At 56.1% G+C, this 25483-nt stretch overlaps 2 protein-coding genes and 1 long non-coding RNA gene across 16 annotated transcripts in view; 2 read left to right on the top strand and 1 right to left on the bottom strand.

Moving 5' to 3' along the window:
* Positions 1-694: 694 nt before the first annotated feature.
* DES (desmin) lies at positions 695-7893 on the top strand. Its single transcript, XM_043445015.1, has 9 exons — positions 695-1473; positions 2447-2507; positions 2628-2723; positions 2843-3004; positions 3176-3301; positions 3721-3941; positions 5223-5266; positions 6794-6876; positions 7094-7893. The coding sequence occupies exons 1-9, from the start codon at positions 767-769 to the stop codon at positions 7133-7135; spliced, it is 1542 nt and encodes a 513-aa protein (XP_043300950.1). The 5' UTR covers positions 695-766; the 3' UTR covers positions 7136-7893.
* Positions 7894-12434: 4541 nt separating this feature from the next.
* The window catches only part of SPEG (striated muscle enriched protein kinase), a 60793-nt gene continuing 47744 nt past the window's right edge, over positions 12435-25483 (top strand). For 2 of the 14 annotated variants that reach the window (XM_043444576.1, XM_043444591.1), the window contains exons 1-3: positions 14453-15196; positions 24392-24481; positions 24564-24900. In XM_043444576.1, the coding sequence (XP_043300511.1) occupies positions 14809-15196; positions 24392-24481; positions 24564-24900 (815 nt within the window). In that variant the 5' untranslated portion in view covers positions 14453-14808. The other 12 variants (XM_043444583.1, XM_043444584.1, XM_043444587.1 and 9 more) reach the window with 12 other exon arrangements.
* Positions 12508-15505, bottom strand: LOC122426032. The gene is made up of 3 exons (XR_006265109.1): positions 15242-15505; positions 13833-13932; positions 12508-12638 (listed from the first exon to the last, which is right to left on the bottom strand). It is a non-coding gene; the product is annotated as an uncharacterized LOC122426032 (long non-coding RNA).

Raw genomic sequence — 25483 nt, 5'->3', positions numbered from 1 at the left:
CAGTTATAATTGTTATAATTGGAAACTGAGAGCCTACCAGGCCCTTTCTGGAAATCACCCTGCTGTTTATAAACTTGAGGCTGCACCCTCATTGGTAGGGGTGGGGTGGAAAAGGGCCTTCAGGAATCCAGAGGGAAACTGAGGCTGGGAGCTGGAATGCAGGTGCTAGTGGACATGCCTGAGGAGGTGGGCTCCAGCGGGGATGGCTGCCTGCCCCAGGGAGGCCTTCCCATCCTCCCTGCCTGTCAGAGACCCTCCTCCACTAGGCCTGGCTGGGGCATTCCTGGTCTTTGCCTGAGCCCTCCTAAATGTTTGCCACTTTCAGAGAATCTTTAGAAAAAAAGAAAAAGAAAAACAAAGGTGATTTGGAGACTGTCTTGGAAATAGGCCTTGGCTCTTCAGGAAATGACCCGAAGTATCTCCTTGGAGCCAAAAGAAACCCCCTCACACTAAATGGAAGCCTCTCCCCAGCTCTCTCCCCTGACCACCCCAGGAGGAGGCAGGCACCCAAAGACTGAAAGGGGTCTGGCCGGGGGCTCCAGACACGCTTGCGCCCCGGTGAAGCGGCTGGCAGGCCTGCCCAACCTCTGCCCCTCTAGGTCCGCCAGCCTCTCCCACATCCCGCAGGGGCCCCCACCCACCCGCCCGCTGAGGGGCTCAGGCCTCTTGCGGGGGAGCTGGCCTCCCCGCCCCCACGCCAGGGGCCGCCCTTTCCTGGCAGGACAGCGGGATCCTGCAGCTGTCAGGGGAGGGGCGGCGGGGGCTGATGTCAGGAGGGATACAAATAGTGCGGACGGCCGGGGGCCCTGTCTCCCCTCGCCACATCCACTCTCCGGCCGGCCGGCCTCCCGCCGCCTCCTTCTCCGCGCCGCCCAGCCTCGCCCGCGCCGCCACCATGAGCCAGGCCTACTCGTCCAGCCAGCGGGTGTCGTCCTACCGCCGCACCTTCGGCGGGGCCCCCAGCTTCCCGCTCGGCTCCCCGCTGAGCTCGCCGGTGTTCCCGCGCGCGGGCTTCGGCACCAAGGGCTCCTCGAGCTCGGTGACATCCCGCGTGTACCAGGTGTCGCGCACGTCGGGCGGGGCCGGGGGCCTGGGGGCGCTGCGGGCCAGCCGGCTGGGCGCGACCCGCGTGCCCTCCTCCTACGGCGCGGGCGAGCTGCTGGACTTCTCGCTGGCCGATGCCGTGAACCAGGAGTTCCTGACCACGCGCACCAACGAGAAGGTGGAGCTGCAGGAGCTCAATGATCGCTTCGCCAACTACATCGAGAAGGTGCGCTTCCTGGAGCAGCAGAACGCGGCGCTTGCCGCCGAGGTGAACCGGCTCAAGGGCCGGGAGCCGACGCGCGTGGCCGAGATCTACGAGGAGGAGCTGCGCGAGCTGCGGCGCCAGGTGGAGGTGCTTACTAACCAGCGCGCCCGCGTCGACGTCGAGCGGGACAACCTGCTGGACGACCTGCAGCGGCTCAAGGCCAAGTGAGCATCCGCGAGCGCCCCCAGAACCCCCTCCCTCTCCAGGGGCCGGGCACGGGCTAGGCCTGGGGCTGGGTCCAGTGGTCAGTACCCCGTCGTACCCAGGGTGAGGGTGGTCTAGCTGTGTTCCCGGGAGAGGGGGGAGAGACGCCTTGCCTCTCTCTCCCTGTGCTCTCAGGCTGCAGACGAGGCTACGGTCCCAGTTTTCTTGGGGACATCATGGAGTGGTAATGGGCGACCTTGGGAGACCAGGTGCTTCTTAAAAGCATCTTAAGATGCTGGGGTGATGTTTCTGGGTTCAGGTGGGCACATGGAAGGAGAAAGGAGGCCCATAGGCAGTGGGAGGGAGGGGACAGGTTGGTAAGAGACAAGGAAATCTGGGGCCAGCAGTAGCTCTCAGTTCATCTGTGATGAAGCCCTGTGGTTCTGGGTAGAGAGGGGATCTTGACCCCTGGCCAGACTTAAGCTTTACAGGGAGGGATGGATAAGCTGGAGGAAAGGGGAGAGTGAGTGGGGGTGGGAGGTTGCAGCCCTCAGACAGATTGGAAGACTGATTGTGGGCTCCACCAGGCTCCCTGTGCTTCAGGCAGCAAGAAAAAAGCAAATACTGGTGGGTCCTGCTTTTCTGCCCAAGTGATCACTGTCCTACCACCCAGGTCACAAACATTAAATGAGCACCTACATGGGCCAGGCTGGGGCTGGGGCCCGGGAACCTGGAGGTGGATAAAATAAGAACCCTGAGGTGGATAAAATAAGACGCGGTTCTTAATCCCAGGGAGGTCACACACTAGCGAGGACGCGGACTTCCAGGGTGTGGTTCCAGGGCAGAGATTGGAGCCACTTCCTGTCCCCTCCCTGTGTGGGCGGGCCCTCCTCACTCTATTCTGAGCCCACTCCCTGGGCAGCCCCCAGTCAGTCTTCTCCCCAGCCTGTTTGATCCTCACCATCTGTCTGTCCTTCTGCCTGTGTCTGCCAGGCTGCAAGAGGAAATTCAGCTGAAAGAAGAAGCGGAGAACAATTTGGCTGCCTTCCGAGCCGTGAGTCCTCTTGGTTCTCCAGCTGCCCTACCCCTTCTGTCCCCTCTATGTCACGCCTGGTCTCCCTCTGCCCTGCCCGGGTGATCAGTGTCCCTTTCCCTCTCGCTTGACCTTTCCCAGGACGTGGATGCAGCCACTCTAGCTCGAATTGACCTGGAGCGCAGGATCGAATCTCTCAACGAGGAAATCGCGTTCCTTAAGAAAGTGCACGAAGAGGTACTATGCCCTGGTGAAAGTGGCTGGAGTGGATGGTGGTGCTGCTGGACTCTGGGAGTTGGGGTGTGAGGCTACGTATGGGGGCTGGTTGGGGACTGAAGCCTAGCCATACCCTGCAGGAGATCCGCGAGCTACAGGCCCAGCTTCAGGAACAGCAGGTCCAGGTGGAGATGGACATGTCGAAACCAGACCTCACTGCTGCCCTCAGGGACATCCGTGCTCAGTATGAGACCATCGCGGCCAAGAATATCTCGGAAGCCGAGGAATGGTACAAGTCAAAGGTGAGACTCTGGCAGCTCCTCTGGCCCCCTCATTCCCAGTTTGGAGGTATTTCCTATGGCTCCATCCCTGGGGAGGAGGGTGAGCCCGGGGTCTCCATGCTTCCTTGCCCACCCCTTCCGGTATCCTGCATCCTCCCTGTCATCTCAGGGACCCTCTCTCTTTGCCCTTAGGTGTCCGACCTGACCCAGGCAGCCAACAAGAACAATGACGCGCTGCGCCAGGCCAAGCAGGAGATGATGGAGTACCGCCACCAGATTCAGTCCTACACCTGCGAGATTGACGCCCTCAAGGGCACCGTGAGTCCCTGCCCACCTCACCTGGCCCAGCCCTTCCCATCTGCGGCTCACGGTCTGTGACCTCCAGCCCACCACACACCCTCTCTGGGCCTCTGTCTCCTCATATCTACCACAGGGGTAGAAACAGACAGGTGGACTCCCGGGGCAGGGGGATGCTCTCAGGAATCGTGGGACTCCCGCGTGGAGGCAGGGAGCGTGGGCAGCCGTGCTCCCTTGTATCAGCTGTATTCTCTGAGATTCCACATAAGGCTTCATTTGAGTTCCGAGTTCCCTGGCTCAGAGGACTCTGACAAGTCCTAGGCTTGGCCATCTGGGGTGCCTCGCAGCCCAGAGACTGTGCCTCTCTCCATGCTGGGCCCTGCCTGTCCCCCCGACCGCCAGCACAGCCCATCCTTGACCTGGGCACCCCTCCCCTGCAGAACGACTCACTGATGAGGCAGATGAGGGAGCTGGAGGACCGCTTTGCTAGTGAGGCCAGCGGCTACCAGGACAACATCGCCCGCCTGGAGGAGGAGATCCGACACCTCAAGGATGAGATGGCCCGCCACCTGCGCGAGTACCAGGACCTGCTCAATGTCAAGATGGCCTTGGACGTGGAGATTGCCACCTACCGGAAGCTGCTGGAGGGCGAGGAGAGCCGGTGAGGGGCGAGGCAGAGGCTGACTGTGGGGTCCTGGAGGGGGTTGTGGTGAGGGCCCCTTCCTGCCCTGAAGCGGGGCTCAGGATCACCATCACAAGATCTAGAAACAATGTTATACAAGAGGCCACCACTCCGCTAATTATAGAAAATTAACCAAAGCCACCTGGGTAAAAAGTGATTTAATTAATAGCTTTTATAAAAAGAGAAATATAAGTATTCCCACATCCACCTTCAGAATTAAGAACCAGCAGCATAAAACCATATTCAGCAACTAGTAATAAAACATCACTGCCAGTCAAGGGAGAGATAGAAGCAGAGCCGGGAGTGATGAGGAAGGAAAGGGATGGGGCAGAGAGAGATGAATAGAGACAAATGGAACCGGGACATGATAGGCTAGGAGAGAAGGTGCAGAGACTCATGCTCAGAGGGTGCACACACACACGCACGTGTACACACACACATATGCTCACAGGAAAAGATGCAATGACATGCTCAGAACAAATCACCTTTAGACACAAAAACACCATACAACCAAAAAGGGACACAAGGGAACCTTCTTTGTTGATGGAAATGTTCTATATCTTGATTTGGACTGGTGGTTACTTGGATGTAGACACTGATCAAAACTCACTGGATTGAACTGTAAAGATCTGTACATTTCACTATGTAAACCTAATGTCAATTCAAAACAGGTCATTTACTCAACAAAATGATGCCCACTGATGCTCACAACAATGATAAAATCTGAAGTTTAAAAAAATCAGCTGACATATTTAGATACAGATTTATAGAGAGGAAGATTTCAGATACTGTAGAATAATATCCGCATATAATGACCCCTTGAGGTAGCTAAGGTCACATTGCATTTTCCCAGCTCTAGGCATAAACAGGGGTGGCAGTTCCTGGAACTTGCCTTCATGTGAGTGGACCAGAGATTCCCAGAGTGACTGGAGGGTGGGCACATGCAGTGGATGTCATCCACAGCTCCTGTTGATACACCCTGCAATGCCAAGGGCAAGAAAGATATCCGGGTACAGTGGAGGGTGCAGTGGGGGTCCTGGTGTCACACCAGCAGGTCAGAGATGGACTGGGTGATAGAAGGGACAGTTCCTGGGACAGCTCGAGTTGGCCTTTGGCCCCATGCCCCAAGCAGTGTTGAAGTCAGTGGGACTGGGACAGCTGAGGATGGTGTTCACAGAGGATCAGGGCAAGCTTTGAGGGGTGGTGATGAGAGAGATGGAGGGTCCTAACCCTTTGGGGGCCTGGTCTCTCTCCTTTTAGGATCAACCTCCCTATCCAGACCTTCTCTGCCCTCAACTTCCGAGGTGAGTGTGTGTTAGCAAGTGGAGGCTGGAGTGGCAGAGGGTAAGAGGCCAGCATGGGCACTGCCCAAGGCCAGCCAGGAGGGGAGTATACACCACAGGGAAAGGACTGGGGTCTGGGGAACCGAAAGGGGGCTGCTATAGGAGAATGGGGAAGTTTAGGTAGAGGCATCTTCTGACAAAGGAAGATTTTTATTTTACTTTTTTATTTCATGGTGTTGTATTGTATGACCATGTCCCCTGCATCTTCTGGGCATATTAAGTGGCCAACAGTTTCTTTTTTCTAATGTATCCAAACTCTGAGGAGGTACTAGCGGTATCCTTGGGGACCCGGCAGCAGAAGCATCTAGAACCCTATGCCTGAGCTACAAGGCACCCACCACTTACTGTCTGTTTGATAAGATGCCAAGCACCCCCCACTGCCCTCCAGCTGCTTGTTGAATATTTCCAGCTTTCTGGAGCAAGATGTTGGGTGCTTGCTTTAAAAAATGAAGCCAAACCTTAGCAAAGCCAAACAATTAAAAGAACGAACTCCTAGGGCATTCTGCCATTCTGACATTAGTAATATGCAGATCGAGTGGCTTTCCAACCCGGAGAGCAGAAAAACACGCTCTAATGATACATTAGGAAAGCAAGTTGGAGTCCTTGGCAGCTTCGCCTTTCCTAGATCAAATCTTTTATATATTCGATGTTCATTTCCATCAGAAAAAAATACATGCCGTGCTCCACCGAGCTGCAATGTTCATCACAGGCTGGCTGACTGCTAAGGAGATTTATGAACACCAAACTCATAACACCAAGGACCTAAATTTGACCCTTCCAATAAAACTCAGAATGGCTCTTTTCCGTTAGCAGTTTATGCAGATACCAAGTGTGAGCCTTGCATTTAAAATCGCTTAATGCTTTTTCAAGTCAATAGTTCTGGGCCATGACAGGGCAAGTACCGCTGCTACCATTTATTTCACAGTGGGGAAACTGAGGCATGGAGGGGCAAGTGACTGGCCATCCGCACAATACATCAGTGACTGATTCCTGTCCATCTCTCTTTCATTAAGACATCAAGTTGTTCATCCGGAGACAAAGGGGGCTGGGGACCATGAGATCCTTCAAAAGAGTGCCTTGGTTCTGGGCTCTAGGGTCCTAACTGTCAGGGTACAAATTCCTGCAGGGATCTCCTGGGGACCAGGGGTGGAGAGGGAGCGAGGAGGGGTGCCGGTGGGGGTGGAATGCTGGGTGGCCTGGGGCCTAGGTGATCCCCCACCCTCTTGAACCTGCCAACACCTCAAGCACACCTGTTGGCTCCTCGTCTTCTCTCAGCCCTGGGACAGCCCCTTGGGTCTGCAGAGCCACCTACTGGGTGCTGGGCACCAGGACAAGTGAAGATGTTTTGCTGAAAAAGTAACAGGCCCATATTGAGGGGGTGGGCGTCTTCTGGGCTCTGCCCGGTGAGACCAGGGAAGGACTCCCAGCCACAGGAACAGCCCGGGTCTGGCCTGGGTCAGGCTGAGTGTGTGGATGAATCTGTTACAGAAACAAGCCCCGAGCAGAGGGGTTCTGAGGTCCATACCAAGAAGACGGTGATGATCAAGACCATTGAGACCCGGGACGGGGAGGTGAGTGGTCTGCCTAGTCCCCTTACCCCTGAGGTGGGGGGGTCTGTGGGGTGTGTCTAGGGGAGCTGTCAGCCAGGTGTCTTCTACCAGCTGTGTTGGTTCTGCCTGGGGGCATAGGGGTCTTCCACGCTGGGAACGAGGCGTTCTGGGGTCATGACTCCATCCGGTCATGACTCCGGCCAGCCCTGGGTTAGACTGGGTTTCTCTTCCTCTCCAGGTCGTCAGTGAGGCCACACAGCAGCAGCATGAGGTGCTCTAAAGCCAGAGACCTCTCTGCCACCAGAGACCGTGCTCACTTCTGTCCTCACTGCCTCCTAAAGCCAGCCTCCCTCTGTCCCAGGGCACCACCCCCAGCCACAGTGCTCCCCTCACAGCCTCTGACCCCTGCTCACTGCGACCACCCCTCCTGGTCCCCACAGGGGACATGGCCCAACCCTCCCAGGCACAGGGAGCCCCTGCTATGTGAGGTCTGGATGTTGAAGTGAGGGGGCCTGGCCCTGGGCCGCCCCTGGAGTGTGCTGGGCAGGGCCAGACTGGAGCCAAGACAAGGCACTGACCCTGCCCTTCCCACCTCCATGACCTCAGGCTCTAGCGTGTGGCTTTGGAGAGGACTCCAGAGCAGGATGTAGGAACCCCTCAGGGTCAGGTCAAGCCCTGTGGACCTCCCCACTGCCCCCTCCCCAGCCTGAGTCAGAAAGGCAGCATCCTTAGCAAGCCGGGCAGGTAACTGGGGACATAGACCCCCGTGGGGACTGGGGGGCTTGAGACTGACCCCGTGGTCCCTTACTTTCCCGAGGTGGGCTTACAAAGCAGGGGCTGCAAGAGAGAACCCCCGAAGGTGCCAGATGTGGGAGCAGGAGATGCAGAAAGAGAGAGGGTGGGCGAGATGCTGGAGAGAAGAGGAGAGAGGAGAGAGCGGTCTCAGGCAGGTGGCAGGGGGGCCCACCTCCCCGTGCCTGCCCCTTCCCTGCTGCAGGGGCTCTGAACAGAAACAATAAAAAGTTAAGCACAAGCCTAGTACGGCCCCTGCTGTTTTGACTGCCAAGTCTTCTCAGAGAGCCTTGTCGCACTACCTATCTTTTTTTTTTTTTTTTTGGCCACATAACACAACATGTGAGATCTTAGTTCCCCAACCAGGGATTGAACCTATGCCCTTGCAAGGGAAGCATGGAGTCCTAACCACTGGACCACCAGGAAATTCCTTGTATCACCTCTTGAGGTGGACTGTGTGCTGCCCTCCTGCCCAGCCAGACTGTCCCCCAGAGCCTGTCACCCCTTCGGTTCCCAGAGCCTCGCAGCCTGGCTGTATGTGTGTAGCATATGGTGGGGGGAGCTTTTGTTGGGGACTCACACATACCTCTTGCTAGGCCCCATTACCAGGACTGCCCCCACGGACTTCTCTGAAGTAGGGCTCCTGTGGTCCTTGCCTAAGGTAGCTTACACCCTCTTCCCACTAAACCTGCATCTTCGAAGCTCAAAGGCCAATTCAGGAAAAATAACCTTGTTAAGAAAAACAGAAAGCTCTATCTTATCCTTGGAGAAGAAGACTCACTGCTCTAAAGATGTCAAGTCACCCTATGTTAGCTTATAATTTCAGTGTAATACAATCTTAACTAAAATACCAAAGGGAAATTTTGGGAGAATTTGGGAAGATAGGAGGGAATGTAGGACGTATGAAAAAAAAAAAACAAACCCAGAAAATCATAAAATAAAATATTAACATATATCTTAAAGGTTTCTGTGGGGAAACCTTAATTATTCAGTACTGGGCATGGTAGCTATGGACTGGGGCAGCGGTGAAATCTGTCTTTTCACTCCTTTCAAAAATTAAATTCCAGGTGGATCAGAGATTTAGGAAGCTTGATAGATCCATGTAGGTCTCTGTCTTCCAACCACCCCTCAGATTTAAGAGGTTACCCTTTAGAAGCAGGAAGAGGGTAGAGATCACAAACATGATAAATTCGGACATTTTGTAAGGGAAATAAATCCAATAGAGATTTAGTCCTAAAGTCCTTAGTATGCTGTTCCTAACTGGCTTTTCTCAGAAGGTTCCAAAAGCCTTTCTGGTGTCTCCTCCCCCTTCCTGGATGCAGCCCTGGCTCATGAGTTGCCAGGCTCCCCCCGTAACTTGTGTGGTCCCTCCCTCCAGGGCTCCAGGAAGGACCCCCTTTTCAAGGTATGCTATCCTTCATCTTGCCCTGGGAGCATCTGGAGCTAAACCTCATGTCCCTCACCCTCCCTTCCTTTCCCCCCAATCCTCCAACAGAGTGAACCCTGCAGGCCCTAGAACACTCCATCCCCGCAATTAACCGGTGGTGGACCCCCAAGAGAAATAAGCAGGAGCATTTCCTGTGCACACTGTGATGGAGGCGGGTGGCACCTTCTTATCCTGAGCCTATGGGGGGCCCTGGAATCTGAGCTCCTCTCTGTGTGAGAGAGACTCCTGGGTGAGGTGGGCCCACGTGGATGTGGTGGTGTACGTGTACCTGTGAGTAACCTCTGGAGTCTCTCAGCTTGCTCTTCCCCTTGAATGAGTTCTGAGCACTTATCTACCCCACAAAGGATAAAGGGACATGAGGTCAGAGAAAGGCTTAGAGGCTTCCCTACTTTCCCAAAAAAGGCTTAGGTGCAGACTGGTCACTAGAAGGAGAGAGTGGAGGACTCTAGACTGGCAGATCCAGACCTCAAAGGCCCCCAGACCATGACTTGCCCCCTGGGGCCTTGCCCCACATCTTGACCAGCTGTCCTCAGGCTCCGCTTGAATGTCTCTGGGGTCTAAGAACACATTGCCTCTTCAGGGGCCCCTTCTTGCTGGGACAGCTCTGAAGATCAGAAAGCCCTTCCTTCTCACACATGTCCCTGTGATGGCTACCCATCTGTCCTCAGAGAAGGGAGGAGGCCCAGGGGAAAGCATGGTCTGAGTTGAGCCTTCCTGGACTGGGGTTTCTGGTTCTAAGCCCTCTGCTTTGCCCGTCTCCCTGGGAGTTGGACAGTGACCTAGGAATCTGGGGCAGAGGAGATGCATGTGGCCTGATCCCAGAGAATGGACAAAAATAAACTGAAAAAGATCTGGGTCTCCGGTGGTCATACACATACACCCAGATCTTCAGGTGCACCCACGCACACATACACCCCACCCCCTCCATGGCTAAAACTCTCCCTACTCCTTGGGAACTGGCGTCTGAACACTGAGAAATAAGAGGGTTCAGAGGGCTGACCAGCTTCCCACCATGGGAGCAGTTCCAGACCAACTCAGGCCCCACCTGAGCACGTGGAATGGGAAGGATTGTGGTGGCAAACATGTCCATAAGCCAAGAACTGACGTCTCAGCAGGCCGTTTCCTATCCTGTCTGTCCACTCTGGCTATCCCGCCACCCCTGTGCCTGGAGACAAAGCATTCCACTCACTCCCCACTTCTCTCACTCCTCCTCTGACCACCAGCCTGCCCAGGACTCATATGCAAATCACTGACCTTTGATTCAACACCTAAAATGTCAGCTAACCAAGGACAAGGTTTTCATTCATTATATTCACTACTCCAGGTGCCCGGAAGAGGGCTTTGTCCATAGAAGGTGCCCATCAAATATTTAAATACTTGAATGAATACCCACTGGGCACTTTTATTTACTTTTCTCTAAATTAAATATTTACCAGAAAGGTTGACGGTCCCCACTTCATTCACTGATTCATCAGTAAGCTTTTGCCATGTGCCAGGCACACGGTGCCTCATTATGACTTGGAGGAATGTCTCCACGGCCCAGAGAGATGGGTGGACTGCCAAGGTCACACAGCGTATCATTGGCAGAGGACGGGGGCCCCTGCTCCTTGGCCTCCAGAGCGCAGATTTCTTTCCATGACACCACAGGCTTGTGATTGCAAAGCAGGGCAGACTGGCAGCACACACCAGCCGGGCGCCAGGCCTCGGGGCACAGTGGGGCCGCTCTGAGGGACAGATGAGCGCCTTGCAGCCAGCTGCTCTGGGTGAGGGCCCTGGCGAGGGCCGGAGGGTTTCCGGCGTCACAGCCAGTGCGGGCTCCTCCAGGAGAGGGCGCCCGCGACTTGCCAGGGCCTGTGCCCTCCTGACCCAGGCCCGCACACTCCTGCCCACACCTCAGCGAAAGCCCCCATTGTGGTCATTCAACCAGGAGAGGATGAGCGACGTTCCAGGCTCTGTGCCAGGCCCTTTTAAATAGTTAATATTTGTTTTAATATTTAATATAATAATTTAAAGCCATCACAACAACCTAAGTCAGATCATGTAATTCCTCGGCTCAGAATCCTCTGAGATGGCTTCTCATTTCACTAGGAATAAAAGAGTCATGGCCTACAAGATGCTAGGCTATCTGGCCCCTGCTGCCTGTCTGACCTGTCCCTCCAGCTCCCCCACACTGCCCTCAGCCCTGCTCTTCTGGAGCCCACAGGGTATATGCTTCCTGGAGCAGTCCTGCCCAGACTTCTGCTCCCTCTGCCTCCTCACCCCTTCAAGATTGGCTCAACTATTCTGCGTGAGGCCAATTCCTACCACTCTGTTTCAAAGTGCAAGCCCCCCACCACACTCCCATCTCCCGTGTGTGTGTGTGTGTGTGTGTGTGTGAAGTCACTTTAGTTGTGTCCAACTCTTTGTGATGCTGTGGACTGTAGCCCACCAGGTACTCTGTCCATAGGATTCTCCAGGCAAGAATACTGGAATGGGTCGCCATTTCCTCCTCCAGGGGATCTTTCTGACCCAGGGATCGAACCCGAGTTTCCTGCGCCTCCTGCATTGGCAGGTGGTTCGTTTACCACAAGCACCACCTGGGCAGTACCCCCCACTCCCATCTCCCTTATCCTGCTTCATTGCCTCAGAATACTTATCTTCTACTGATCTTTATAATTTGTTTCTCTATAGTTGTCTCCTTCCTTGAATATAAGCAACAGGGGGGTAGGAAGCCTTGTCTGTTTCTTTTTAAAAATTTATTTATTTTTGGCTGCACTGGGTCTTTGTTGCTGTTGCAATCTTTCTCTAATTGAGGCGAGTAGGGGCTACTCTCTAGTTGTGGTGCATATGGGTGTTTCCTTGTGGTGGCTTCCCTTGTTGCGGAACACAGGCTCTGGAGCACAGGCTCTGGTAGTTGTGGCGTGGGATTAGCTGTCCTTCGGCAAATGGAAATCTTCCTGGACTAGGGATCAAACCCATGTCCCCTGCATTGGCAGGCAGATTCCCAATGACCGGACCACCAGGGAAGTCTCCCTTGTTTGTTTTGTTTGCTGCTATTTCCCTAGTGGCCAGCACAGTGCCAGGCACACTGGAGGAACTCAAAAATGTCTGTTGAATGAATGAATAAACCCTGAGTTGGGCTACTCCCAATTTATAGTTGAGGAAACTGAGGCTTAAAGATGTTAAATAACTTGATCAAGATCACAGAGTTAATTTATTCAACCAACCAGCCAACGTTTATTTGCAGACCACCTACCACATTCCATGCAAATTGTTGAGGTATAGTGCTAGGAGGTTTTGGGTTATTGGTTTTTTAAAAATAGTCTCAAATCTTTCAGTCTTGGTGTTCCGTTTGCTTACAATGTCTTCCTCCCCTCCCCATTTTTACTTTATAGAATTCAATTTACGTTTGAGAATTCAACATCAGTGGTTGCCTGAGTTGGTGGAGGGGGCATGGTTGACTATGAAGGAGAAGCTCAGGCCCATCTTTAGGGTGATGAGACTGTTCTGTATCGTCCTGGGGAACCAGGGGCACAGTCGTCTGCATTTGTCAAAACCAGCAGAACTGCACAGCACAAAAAGTAAGTGTTAATATATGTAAACTAAAGCCAAAGATTTCATTCCGCAAGGCTCTCATCCCTGTAGACATAATCCAGTGTTTACATGGTTTCTTCTCTGCCCTCTCAGTGTACACACACACACAAGCACACTTTGACTTGAGCCTCCCAGAATGACATTAGGGGTGGGGGAGGGTTAGCTTCCCCGGTGGCTCAGAGGGTAAAACGTCTGCCTGCAATGCAGGAGACCTGGGTTCAATCCCTGGGTGGGGAAGATCTCCTGGAGAAGGAGGGTGCAGGGAGGGATAAGGGAAACTTTCTCCATATAATGACTCCCAGCTCCTCCCTGCTTTTCCCAGGCTTCTTCCCTCAGGGCTCAAGGTCAGGTCTGGGTCTCTCACCTAAACGTTTTTTAAGCTTTTTATTTTGAGATCATTGTAGATTCACATGCAGTTCTAAGAAACAGTACAGAGAGATCCTGTGTATCATTCATCTGGTTTCCTCGAATGGTAACATCTTAGATAATTCTAGTGCAATATCACAGCCAGGAAACTGCCATTGATACAGTCCACCATCTTCTTCAGATTTTATCAGTTTGTGCACTCATTAGTGTGTGTGTGTGTGTGTGTGTGCGCAGGTATTTGGTTCTATGCAATTTTATTACATGTGTAGATTCACATGACTACCATCAGAGTTAAGACACAGATCGTCTCATCATAAAAGTCTCACTTAGACTTTTAAAAGCAATAATGTCCTCGCTTGACTTTTCTCAAAGTATGGCTCTCAGGTGCATCAGAGTCACTGGGCTACTGACGGGCCAATTCTGGGCCCTCCAGGGCCCCATACTTTACCTGCACCTCTGGGAGTGGAGCTTGGAAAGCTGTGCTTTTAACAGAGGCCCATGGACAGGGGAGCCTGGTGGGCCATGGTCCATGGGGTCGCAAAAAGTCGGACACAATGGAAGTGGCCTGGCACAGTACACAATACTTTGAGAACCACAGGTTCTAACTGGCTTCCAAGTCTCCCAGCTTGAATCCACCCTCCCCACTGTGGCTGCCAGAGGGATCCTTCTAAAAAACAGCTCTGACCATATTATCCTACCACTTAATGCCCTGCAGCGCGCCACTGCCCTGCCTCGCCCTAGGCCATCAGGATAGAGACCTTATCAAGCAAATGTCCTCCTGTCAGGTCCCACCTCTCACCTGGCCCACTGAGGCTCAATCCTTGCAGACTCCTCTGATTCTCCTTTTGGCTTCGCTGGGTGGCTTGTGAGATTTTCCTTCTGCTACCAGAGCTCGAACCCTGTGCATTTGGCAATCAAAGTGCGGAGCGGAGTTCTAACCACTGGACGGCCAAGGAATTCCCCAGACTCCTCTCATTCTTAGCACACATCATCTACTTTCATCATGCTCTGATTTTGGTCATGCTGTTCCCTCTGCCTGGAACGTCCTTCCCACTCTTTTCTGCCTGTTGCAACTCTGTACAACGACTCAGTTCTTACAAATGAGGATGTGGAGGTTGAGAGAGGTTTGATGTCACCCAGCAAGTAAGGGCAGGGACTAGCTGGGCGCCGGTCCACCTGACTTCCTGCTCCAGGTCTTTCCGTTCACCACGGCCGTCATGGAGGCTGGGGGAAGCCACTGGTCCCTCTTCCCCAGCCTCTGCTCACCTCCACTTGGGCCTGCTTGCCCACCCGGACCTTCTCTCTCTCTCTCCCCCAGCCGCGTGGGGCTGGGAATCAGAGACCCAGGAGAAGGGAGGAAGGGAAATGGGATTTAGCCCAAGGGTAACCCGACTCCATGAGTGGGTGGCTGGGGGGCGGGGCACACCACAGGGTAGAGGGCTTGGAAAAGGCCTCGGGGACCCCTGTAAGCCAAGTGGGGGGGCGACGGGGACTCCTAAAGGGGGGAGAAGAAGCAGAGTCGAGTCCAAGTCCCCTCCTCTGCCGCCCCCTCCCCCCACTGCGCCCTCGCAACCCGAGCCGGGGGGCCTAAAAATAGCCCCCGAGGCGCAACCGCGGCCGCCCCGGTGACCTTCTGGGTAGCACAGGCCGAAGGCGGGCGGGCGGCAGGAAGGCAGGGCGCCGGCCCCCCAGGACTCATCTCCCAGGGCAACATCCCCCGGGTGCCCCCGTGGCCGTCCAGTTCCGGCGTCTCCCCAGCTCAACTCGCAGAGGCCATGCAGAAAGCCCGGGGCACGCGAGGCGAGGACGCGGGCACCAGGGCACCCCCCAGCCCCGGGGTGCCCCCGAAGAGGGCCAAAGTGGGGGCCGGCGGAGGGGCGGCGGCCGCGGTGGCCGGGGCGCCGGTCTTCCTGCGGCCCCTGAAGGACGCGGCGGTGTCTGCGGGCAGCGACGTGCGGCTGCGGGTGGTGGTGAGCGGGACGCCCCAGCCCAGCCTCAGCTGGTTCCGGGATGGGCAGCGCTTGCCCCCGCCGGCCCCCGAGCCCAGCTGCCTGTGGCTGCGGAGCTGCGGGCCGCGGGATGCCGGCGTGTACAGCTGCAGGGCCCAGAACGAGCGGGGCCAGGCCTCCTGCGAGGCGGTTCTCACTGTGCTGGAGGTCGGAGGTAATGGGGAGGTGGGGGCCAACCCGGGGGGAGGGGGGTGCTCACAGGTAGAGAAGGTTACCCGGGCCGGGCCGCTGCTCGGTGGAGGCGTCTGTTCATCAGTCTTTCTCCGGGTGCTCTGGCTTCTTAGCTGTACTGACCCAGGAGTGCCCGTCAAGAGGAAAGTGCAGGAAAAGCGGGTGTCAAGGTCAGAGGTTAAGGGTCAGCGTTTGGTAAGCCAAGCCTGAGCCCCACTCAGGCCTCTCTGAGCATTGCATAGTGGGAACCCTCCTAGTTTCCCTGTAGAGAGGGGCATCCTGGGGAAACTGTTTTCACCAGCTCTCATAATTTAGACTCGGAATCTGCCTCTTCAGACGTGCCTGTATGTCTTAAGGAGGAGACGGGCTCCCCTGGTCTGGCTGTGGTGTTGAGGGGATGGGTCAGAACTCCTCAAAGTCCATTGCCAGGGTAGGTTTGTGTGGTCAGCACTAGGCTGGTTGGAAGGGGCCAGTGGGTGGACAAGTACGGAGAAGGTGCAGAGCAGCAGGCGGTAGAGCCTGGGTTGGGGGTTCCCAGCACAGATGGAGGGGAATGCCTGAGAATCCACACGCAAGCACGCCCATGTGCATGTGCACGGGTGGGCAGTGCAGGGGTCTGGTGGTGCCAGCAGATGAGGGGTTTGTGGAATTGGTATGGGAAGTGCATGGGCCATGTCTACCCGAGGTTCAAAGGGCATGGAAGGGGGCATGGCCCTGCCTGTGTGTGTGAAGGGGTGGGTGATGGTCCCAGGTGGAAGGGAAGGGGCATAAGACTTGGCCCTGTGCTCAGGGTCCTGCTGGGGCTGGTATGGGTGCAGGCCAGGGCCGAATCTCCTTGGGTCAGTGTTTTAGGCTTCCTTTTTGACTTCCTCGGCCCCTCAACCAGTTCTTCTCTAGGCTGAAGACAGAATCTCAGCAGACTGAGTCTTAAGAAATAGACTTCCGAGGAAGAAAACTGCAATTGAGGGAGATGGCAAAGAGCTTGGAGATCATGAGTTTGTCCTGGACATTTTCAGGAGGGAATTCTCACTCTGGCTGGGTAGTGTCATATAGGGGGACATGCTGAGGGGCTGAAGAGGAGGCATACCATGCTCTCCGGGTATAGCGGGCTGCACGGCTCTAGCATCCTGAAGGAACTCAGCAGCCAGAGGGTAAAGAAGGCCCTGGGGTGCAGCTGTCAGGAGCTAGAGCAGGGGCTCAGCCTCCCTCTGCCAGCATCTCCACTCTCTCCCTAGCTCTGCCCTGCCCACCTTCCTCTTCAATGACCGAGAAGGCCAAGGCTGGCTTGTTTTGGTTGGCTTCACACCTGGCCAGGTACAGGCTTTCCTCGCACCCACTCTGGGTTCAAGGGCTGGGGCTCGTCCTGGCAGAACTCTGAGCTGGGGAGGGATCAGACTCCTTGGGGGTCTTTGTTCAGGGGCAAAGGGGGCTGAAAACAGAACATAAATAAAGGCACAATCTATAGGTTGATGAGAACACACTTGGAGGAGAGAGATACGGGGCAGAGCGAAGTGCTGAGAAGGAGCTTGGTGTCATTATGTTTGTTTAGAGTCAGAAAGAACCACAGAGAACTGCACGTCCCAAAGGCTGCCTTTTACGGGTGAGGATGCTGTAGTCCAGAGCAGAGGGGGAGGCCATGACTAGCTGTCTGCTTAAAGACAAACAGCTAGTTATGCCCATCCCAGATCTCAGAACCCAGTCCTCTGAGTTTGGGCTCTGGGGGCCTTTTTACCTCTTAAGTTCTGGAGGGAGGAGAGAGAAAAGGGAGGCGGAGCTGTCCTTTGTATGGAGGGGAGGGCCTTTCTGAAGATGAGAACCTCCTTGGTCCCCCAGAGTGGGGGGAGTGACAGGATGCTAGAGCGCCCCCAGCCCCTCTGGAATCCAGGTAGCAGGGTCAGCAGAGCTGAGCCCTGGCTGGGCATACCTAGCCAGAGGCCAGGAGGCCAGTCTGCAGGCTGCTGTAGTGGAATTGCATGTTTGAAAGGCTGGGGTGAGGAAAGGACCCTGGGTGCTGGGGGACTGGATTGGAGACCTTTTGCCACTCATGTCAAAACAGGAAGAGGGTTGGGCTGCAGCAAGTCACATCTGAGAACTTTTTCATACTGGTAAAAGCTTTGCCCCAATAGCAGCTTTGCAATTATGATTCATTGGTAATAATTCTTAGTAGCAATGAATTGTAATATACTGCTGTGTGGCAGGCAATATGCTCTTGTACCCTTTGATGTATCATTTAAGTCCCACAGCAGCCCTAGGGAACCTGAGGCCCAGAGGGATTAAATGAAGCATCTTGGTTGTACTGATAGGAGGTGGCAAGGCAGGGATGGAAGCCTGGGTCTGTCCCACTGCCAAGAACCACGGACTTGACTACTATGCCCCTCCCACCTGATTGGTGAGGGAGGGGCTTTGCTTTGGTGATGTTGGCTGAGTCTGGCTTCCTCCTCTTCCTACTACCCACCTTCCACCAGTTCCTGCCCAGCGAGAGGTCTGGTCAAGGTCAGTTGTGCAAACAGCTCAGCATTGCTCAGACTTCCTCATGGAAAACTTTCTTGGTTGGGATCAATACCAGGAGGACTTCAGGGTTCTCGAGGAAGTCCAGCCAGGACCTGGCTTCAGAGAGAAGGAGGCAGTTTCCTGGCTGGGATTGCCATCTGGCTCGGCAAGACGGGGTGATGCTAAGGTTCCTGGCACTTCTGAAGCCCAAGATGTTAGCTCAGGGATAGAGGGATATTGGCATGGTTGGGGAAGCTGGGGCCTTGAGAAGACAAGAGGGCTGCAGGCTGGAGAATTTGGAGGATGCAAAATAGGAGGGTGGGATTTGGGGGTATAGAAATGAGGAAAGACTAGGAATAGTGAAGATGGCAGAGATGCAGGATACTTGTAGAGTATTTAACATGTGTAAAGCACCCTGTCTTATTTCAGTATTTAGTCTTCTAAGTTCCAGGTTACTGTTATGACCATTATACATAGAAGAAAAACTGGAGTTCAAAGAGGGAATTTACCCAGCGTCACATAGCGAATGAGGTGACAGAGCCAGATCTGAGTCTAGGTCCACAGTGCCTGTCCTCAGAAAGAGAAGCGTGGGAAGACTGAGGCTAGGATCTAGCAATTATCCCTCTGTCGGTATCCCCAAGTATCCCTCTGCCAGCATCTCCACTCTCTCCCTAGCCTCTGCTGTCTCCAAAATAGGCAGGCATTCTTCTCTGTCAAAACATCAGGCTCCCATTTGGATGGGCTGAGAAACTATGTGCCAGTCAAGTAATCAGGGCAAGCGCCACCCTCAAAGCTTGGGGCATGTGTGACTGGAGAGGGAGGCCTGTACTGAAGGGTGGGGGTTAAGGAGAAGAGAGGACAGCCAAGGGAAGGCACAAGCTGATGACGCTCACCGTGTTTGGCAGTCAGAAGTCTCATAGCCAGGGCCTGGGGGACCCCAGTGCCAACCAGAAGGGCCAAAGGTTAACAGATGGTAGTAAACCATGCAGGAGACTTGAAGGCATGGAGAGGAGAGATTAGAGAGAAGGAGGGAAGGCCAATTTAGCAAGAGAAAGGTTGGGGACTCCAGCAGGAACTGCCTGCAGCTGGATGATACAGTATCATCTATTTCACCTAGAATGTGGACAGTGTGGAAGAAAAGCCAGGAGGAAACCAGCATGGAGTTGGGAATGGGTATGGAGAGTGGCCCCCTCCATTCATGCCAAGTCCTAACTAGGGAGAGGGGGAGGGGCCAGATCGGGAGCAGTGAGGAGCCCTGGAAGGGGAGAAAGAGAACAGAGAGGCTGTGAAGTCAGCCAAAGCCCACACAGGAGAACTTTCCTAAAGGGAGGGCAGCCCTCCCAGGAAGAAACAAGATGGTCACGTCTCCAGTTTCTAGAAAAGGGTCTGGGTCAGAACAGAGACGGGAGGAAGACTGGAGAATGACCTGCTCCAGCAAGATTCATAGTCCCCATCGCCCCACCCCCATCCTCACCACCAGCAGCTCTGTGCCCCCTCCCGGAGTGCCCACCGAGTGCCCGTCACTGTGCTAGGTGCTTGAGATTTATGAGTCGGGGGAGGGGGGAAGACCAAAATCCCTGTCCTCTTAGAGATGACATTCCAGGGAGGGAACACATTATGTATGCAATAATCATAACTTTATGAAAATTATATAGTATGTCAGAAAATCAGAGCAGGGTGAGCAGGAGGAAGGAAGGGAGAAGGCTAGAGCAGGGCAGGAAAGAGGGGGGTGTGGGTGTCTGGCTCAGTGGAGGGTCTTTGTGAGAGATGAGACGTGGTATGATGATGGCTTTTCTGTGGTTAAGGGGACATGCTGGCGGGGCAGAAGTTGGAAGTCTGGTTTGGAGAAATGGCAGGGCGGCCCAGCTGCCCAGCCTTGGAAGAAAATGGGGCATTCAGGGGCCAGCTCGGGGAGGCCCACCCTGAGAGCATGCTCCAGGCTGGCCTGTGTGGGTGAGCAGTGCGAGCCCAGAGCAGGAACCGAGTCTCATGTGCCCCTCTTCAGCCCAGCTGTCCCGTCACTCACGCCTGCTGCCCATTGGTTATTTTTGCTATGGAATGTGCCAGCCCCTCGGATTCTCCTGGGGAACAGGGGCTCAAGTTACCCCCTCTCCTTACTAAGCTCCCCCATCTGTGAGTGGATGTGTTTGGGGGTGGGCAGGGAAATTGCCTATGTGTGTCCAGAGTCCTCCGGCTGGAACTGATAAAGACATACACGTGTCCCCTTCTCATTGCACGTCCTGTGTGTGTGTCTGTAGGTGCGACCTCTGCGTCTGGGGGTCTGGGTAACAGGACTGCCTGCAGGCACTCAGAACGTACAAGACATGACCCTAAAACTTTAAAGAGCCACAAAACTCAAACAACTTCGGGAGCCAAGTAGAAACTGAAAAGGAGAGGGGTGGTCTTGTCAGCAGTTGAATTTGAGCAGGCTTGCCCCACTTAAAATATTGTGCAGGCTGAACAAAACTCATCAGTTGGCTCAGTATTTATTTTGGACCCATGCTTTAAAGAAAAAAAGTTAGGGTCCTCCTAACCAATCAGCATATGAGGTTTTATGGCATGGTGGTCAGTAACTCAGTCACGGTGCCTGGGTGAGAATCCCTGGCTCCCAACTACAGGCTCTGTGACCTTGGGCAAGTAACCTCTCTGTGCCTCTGTGCACAGATTGAGTTTATTCATATAAAGTGCCTAGGCCATTGCCTGGTAAATACTAAGCATGCTGTCAGTGTTAATGACTTTGTAGTCACATCTCAGCAACCAGGATTGGCACCACTTGTGTGTACTGGGGTGGGGATTCCGATCTGGGCAATCATGGAGGCACAGAACCTGTGCGGCTTTGGCTAAGTGATAGGACTTGTCTGAGCCTTAGTCACTTGTTGATTACATGGAGTCAGTTAAATGTTCATAAGAGTTTCAAGCTCACAGGGTTGTTGTCAGTGAGGTAACGTTTATAAAGTGCCTGAAGTTGCTCAGTCATGTCTGACTCTTTGCGACCCCATGGACTGTAGCCCTCCAGGCTCCTCTGTCCATGGGGTTTCCCAGGCAAGAATACTGGAGTGGGTTGCTATTCCCTTCTCCAGGGGATCTTCCAACCCAGGGATCAAACCCAGGTCTCCTGCATGGCAGGCAGATTCTTTACCATCTGAACCACCAGGGAAGCCTGATAAAGTGCCTGGCACTTAATAAATGTTTAGGAAACTTAGTTATAATGACTGTGTGTGGGGGTGGGGAGGGGTAGCGTTTTGTGCAGGCAAAATATGCATGGTACGAAATGCCAGGAGGATAAAGAAAATTTGATGTGTGCTCACCCATCACATGAGAAGTTGGGTTATATTTGTGAATAACAGGAAAATCTTTGGGCACCTTAGCTCGTGTGTGTGTGTGTGTGTGTGTGTGTGTATGCCAGGGTGCAGGGACAGAGGACCTAAAATAAGGGAACTTGAGGGCCTTCTCTGACCTTCCTGAGCAGCCTGAGGGGGTTCGCGTTCTGGGTGCAGGTCACTAGGAGGACCGTGCCCTGTGTATGATCCGGGCGCCCCCGCCCGGCGCCGCAGCCCTGCGATGTGTCGGGTACTGCCTGGCAAGGCGGACGGGCGCGCATGTTTGTGGAGTGAGCCAGTGGAGATGCGGCTGACCTTCTGGAGCGGCCCCGCGGGAGGCGGGCGGGGTGGTGTGGACGCCGCGCTGGGCGGCCAATGAGCGAGTGGCCCGAACTCTCCTAGGGGCCACTGCACCCTTTTCTGTGCCTCAGTTTCCCCATGTGCCCAGGACCCAGGAGGCCGATGCGGGGTGGGGGAGCCGCGAGGCAGGTGATCGCCGCCCCCGGGGACGCAGGGCAGCCAGCAAGGGAAGGGGCTCCTGGGGGGGTGCGGGCTGGCGGGGGAAGGGCGGGCTCCGGCCGCCGCCGCCGTCGCCGTCTTCCCCCCGCCCCGGCTCCCGCGGCCCCGAGGCTCCTTCCGCCACCGGCGCCGGCCCCCGCCAGCTCCCCGCCTCGCCCCCGGCCCCGCCTCCGACTCCGCCCCGCCCCCGCCCGTCCCCTCCTCGCCCGGCCGCCGGCCCGGCCCCCTCCCCCGCCATGAAGAAGCTGTGGGTGAAGAAGCGTTTCCAGGTGAGGGCTCCGGGGGCGGGCGGCGCCGGGAGGGGGCAGGAAGGGCTGGGCGCCCCGGAGGGAGGGCGGGTCGCCGCGGCGGGGCCCGGGGGAGGGGGCGCCGGAGCCGAGCCTGCCCCACCCCGGCGGCCGAGGCAGCGGGCAGGGCGCGCTCCAGGGGGCTCCCCGGCCTACGTCAGGCCCCTCCCCGCGCCCAAGGGCAGAGCCCCCCGCCCCCCCCAACCCACAGCACCCGCGATCGCCGCGACCCCCGGGGGCCCCCCCCCGCAGCCGCCCTCGGCGTGGAGCGCCCACGGGCTTCTGTACCACCTCTCGCCGCTGTCCAACCCCTCCGTGCCCCTGGCTGGCTCTCCCCAGCCCCCCACTCCGGAGCCTTCCATCTTCCGGGGCTCCTGGAAGCAACGGCGCAGGGATCCGCGCTGAGCTCAGTGCATTCCACTAGCCCTGCCCTGTTCTCCGTGGACCCGGGCCGCCTTCTTGCTATCCTGAGGCTCACCGTCCTTTGGGGGACCTTGCCCTCTGCCCCCGCATCACCCTCCTGCCCTCTTGACACCTATCTCAGGTGTCTGTCCTTCCCCGCCTCCCCAGCAGGAATCTGTGTCCTTGTCCCTCCATCTCCCAGTCATCCAAGCATGCCCCCCCTCCCAATCTCTTCCTTCACATCAGTCATCCTCTCTATCTCCGGGAGTGTCTCTCAGGTCCCCAGTCCTCTGACCAGCGTTTGACCCTTAGTCCTACCTCCTTCCTCCCCAGCTCCTCCCCAGAGCCTCGCTGGAGCTCCAGCTGGGAGGGCTGACAAGCAAGGAAAACGGGAGATATTTATTCCCTTTAGGGGAAGCTGGCTGCCGGGGTCTTTTCCACTTCTCCTGCCCCCAGTGGCCCCTGGGCCGAGTTTCTGATTGATAACAGAGGTTTGGACGAGAGGTATAGGGAGGTCAGAGCATCAGGAGTGAAGCCTTCCCCTCAACTCCTCATTCTGGCTTTTCTCTTTCAGAAAACCGGCCACTCCCGCCGGGCCTTTGGCCGACTCACCCATGGTGCGTGGACCGTGAGCTGCCTGCTCTAGCCCGTGCACACTCCTCCTCTTGGTCCATGTCCCTTCATGAGGCACCCAGGCCTGAAGACGGCCCATGAGATACAGGACCTCCACATTCCCCCACCTACCTACCTACCTACCTACCTAACCACCTACCCACCCACCCAAGAAAGCCCCTTGCAGCTGAGAAAGGACCTAGCAAAAGGGATGGGGGTTAGCTGGCACACCCCGTCATGGGTCCCAGGCTTATTATTCTTCATCTGTGGGCCAGGTGGGGATGAGTTAAGAGCCATGCTTCTACAACCAGCACGTGGCTCCTGCTTGTCATGGCACTCAGGGAGAAACTGAGGCACAGAACCTGATAGAATCTGGGAAAGTTAAAAGAAACATGCCCAAGAAACTTTGCTCCCAGCATGACCGCATTTTTGAGGACCATTCAGCAGTAGCAGAGAGGGTTTGGGAAGAGGGTGCAGGTCACGTCATGATGCCGAACAGATGGAAAGGTTCTTTTGAGAGGTCGAAGCACAGTGCAGATATTGTACCAGAAGGTGGGCCTGACCCCTAATGGGGGGCCTGGGTCTGTGGCTGGGCTGAGTACAAGTGGGTGTATGTGTGTGTACGTGTGTGTGTGTGTGTGTGTGTGTGTGGCCAGTGGGAGCACCGGTGAAAGTGCAAAGGGTGCAGAATCACTGAGGTCATTGGAAGAATCCCCCAAAGATCTGGCTCCCCAGTGCTGGGCCCACTGGGGCCGGCAGGCAGGCAGCGAATGAGATGCTTTGCTCATCCCAGGTGTCTCCCTCCCCCGACCCCCATCCCCACAGGGCATCTTTGGGCACCGGGTACCCTGATGGCCCCTCTGTCCTGCCTACCCACCATGCCCTACCCCACAAACGCTCTTATAACAGTCTGTCCATGTCTCTCTCCTGCTGCTCCTATGGAAGCGAAGTTTTCCGCTCCTGCAGAAAGCAAAGTTACGGTAGGAAACTGGCTCCTGCCCTAGCCCTCCACTCCCCTGCTTCCCTGCCCGGCCCGGCCTCTCCTCACCCTGCCTCAGCTGCACCCTGATGTGTTCCGGCTGGTCTGGGGTGGAGGACAGGCTGGCCCTGCGGTTGGTCAAGTGCCCTGACAATACGACTCTGAGGTGACTCCCCTTTGTTCCTGGGTACCAGAACCCAGACTTTAGAGCCTTGGAACCTAGGATCTTGTTATTCGGGGGGCTGTGCGGGAACTTAAGTTATCACTGACGGAGAGGAGGGGGAGGGGCTACAGCCCTGCAGTCCATCAAGTGGCCGGGTGGGGGGACTGCAGGTAGCTTTGAGGGCACTACCACGGAGGCAGGGGTGAGGAGCCAGAGGACCGGCATGGGAGGGGTGACCCCGAGGCTCCCAGGATGGGCAACGGGACGTTGGGAGCTAAAGGGGAGAAAAGATAGATGCTGGAAGTCCTTCTGGTGGCGACGCGGAGCCTGCTGCGGGGGAGGCAGGAGGGAAGAGTCGGAGTCAGGGGGAGGAGAGCCCTGCCCACACAGACCCCTTCTCCTCCAGACTCGGAGACGGGCGAGGATGACATCAGCGACGTGCAGGGGACCCAGCGCCTGGAGCTTCGGGATGACGGGGCCTTCAGCACCCCCACGGGTGAGCTCTCTGGGGTGCACACAGAGCCAGCAGGTGGCCTTCCCTCCAAAGGTGCCTGGCTTCACCGTGTTCCTCTCCCTAGGGGGCTCTGATACCCTGGTGGGCACCTCCCTGGACACACCCCCGACCTCCGTGACAGGCACCTCAGAGGAGCAAGTGAGCTGGTGGGGCAGCGGGCAGACGGTCCTGGAGCAGGAAGCGGGCAGCAGGGCTGGCACCCGCCGCCTCCCGGGCAGCCCAAGGCAAGCACAGGCAACCGGGGCCGGGCCACGGCACCTGGGGGTGGAGCCGCTGGTACGGGCGTCTCGAGCTAATCTGGTGGGCGCAAGCTGGGGGTCAGAGGATAGCCTTTCGGTGGCCAGTGACCTGTACGGCAGCGCATTCAGCCTGTACAGAGGACGGGCGCTCTCGATCCACGTGTAAGTAACGGCCTTACCTGGGCCCTTCACTGTCCCACCTCACCATGCCGTCCCGCACTGCCCCTCACCGTCCGTCAGCGTCCACGCCCCACGTCCCCTGCACCATCCATCCCTCTGTGCACTTCTCCACCCCCCCATTGCTTCCTCTCCTGGCCCCAGCTGCCCACTCTGTCTTCCCACACAGCGCCATCCTCCTCCTGTTCCATCACCACCCACATGCTCCCGCTCCCACCTGTCCTGGCTCACTGTGTCATCTCCATGGTCTCGTGGACCCCTCTCTCCCTTCCTTATCTCCTGCAAGATTTCCACTCTCCCGGGGGCCCTCTCCCGCCTCACCCATTCAGGCTCCAGTTGTCCCCAGGATCCCCACTCCCCCCCCCCAGGGGCCCCTCCGTGCCTGCTGTCTCAGCAGCTGCTGCCTTTTCATCTCTGCACATTCCTGTTCCCATGTGGGCCTTTTTCTGGGAGGAACGGAACCTTTCTGCACGGCAGCTCCCGGGAGAGCAGGAGGGAGCGAGCGACAGCACAACCAGGAGACAGAAGAGAGCGAGGTGGTCAGGGGGTTGTTGGGGCCAGGGGCCTG

The sequence above is a fragment of the Cervus canadensis genome, chromosome 24, assembly GCF_019320065.1.
Source record: "Cervus canadensis isolate Bull #8, Minnesota chromosome 24, ASM1932006v1, whole genome shotgun sequence".
Classification (NCBI taxonomy): Eukaryota; Metazoa; Chordata; class Mammalia; order Artiodactyla; family Cervidae; genus Cervus; species Cervus canadensis.
The sequence above is the reverse complement of the archived record's forward strand: the minus strand, read 5'-3'. Positions and strand labels throughout refer to the sequence as shown.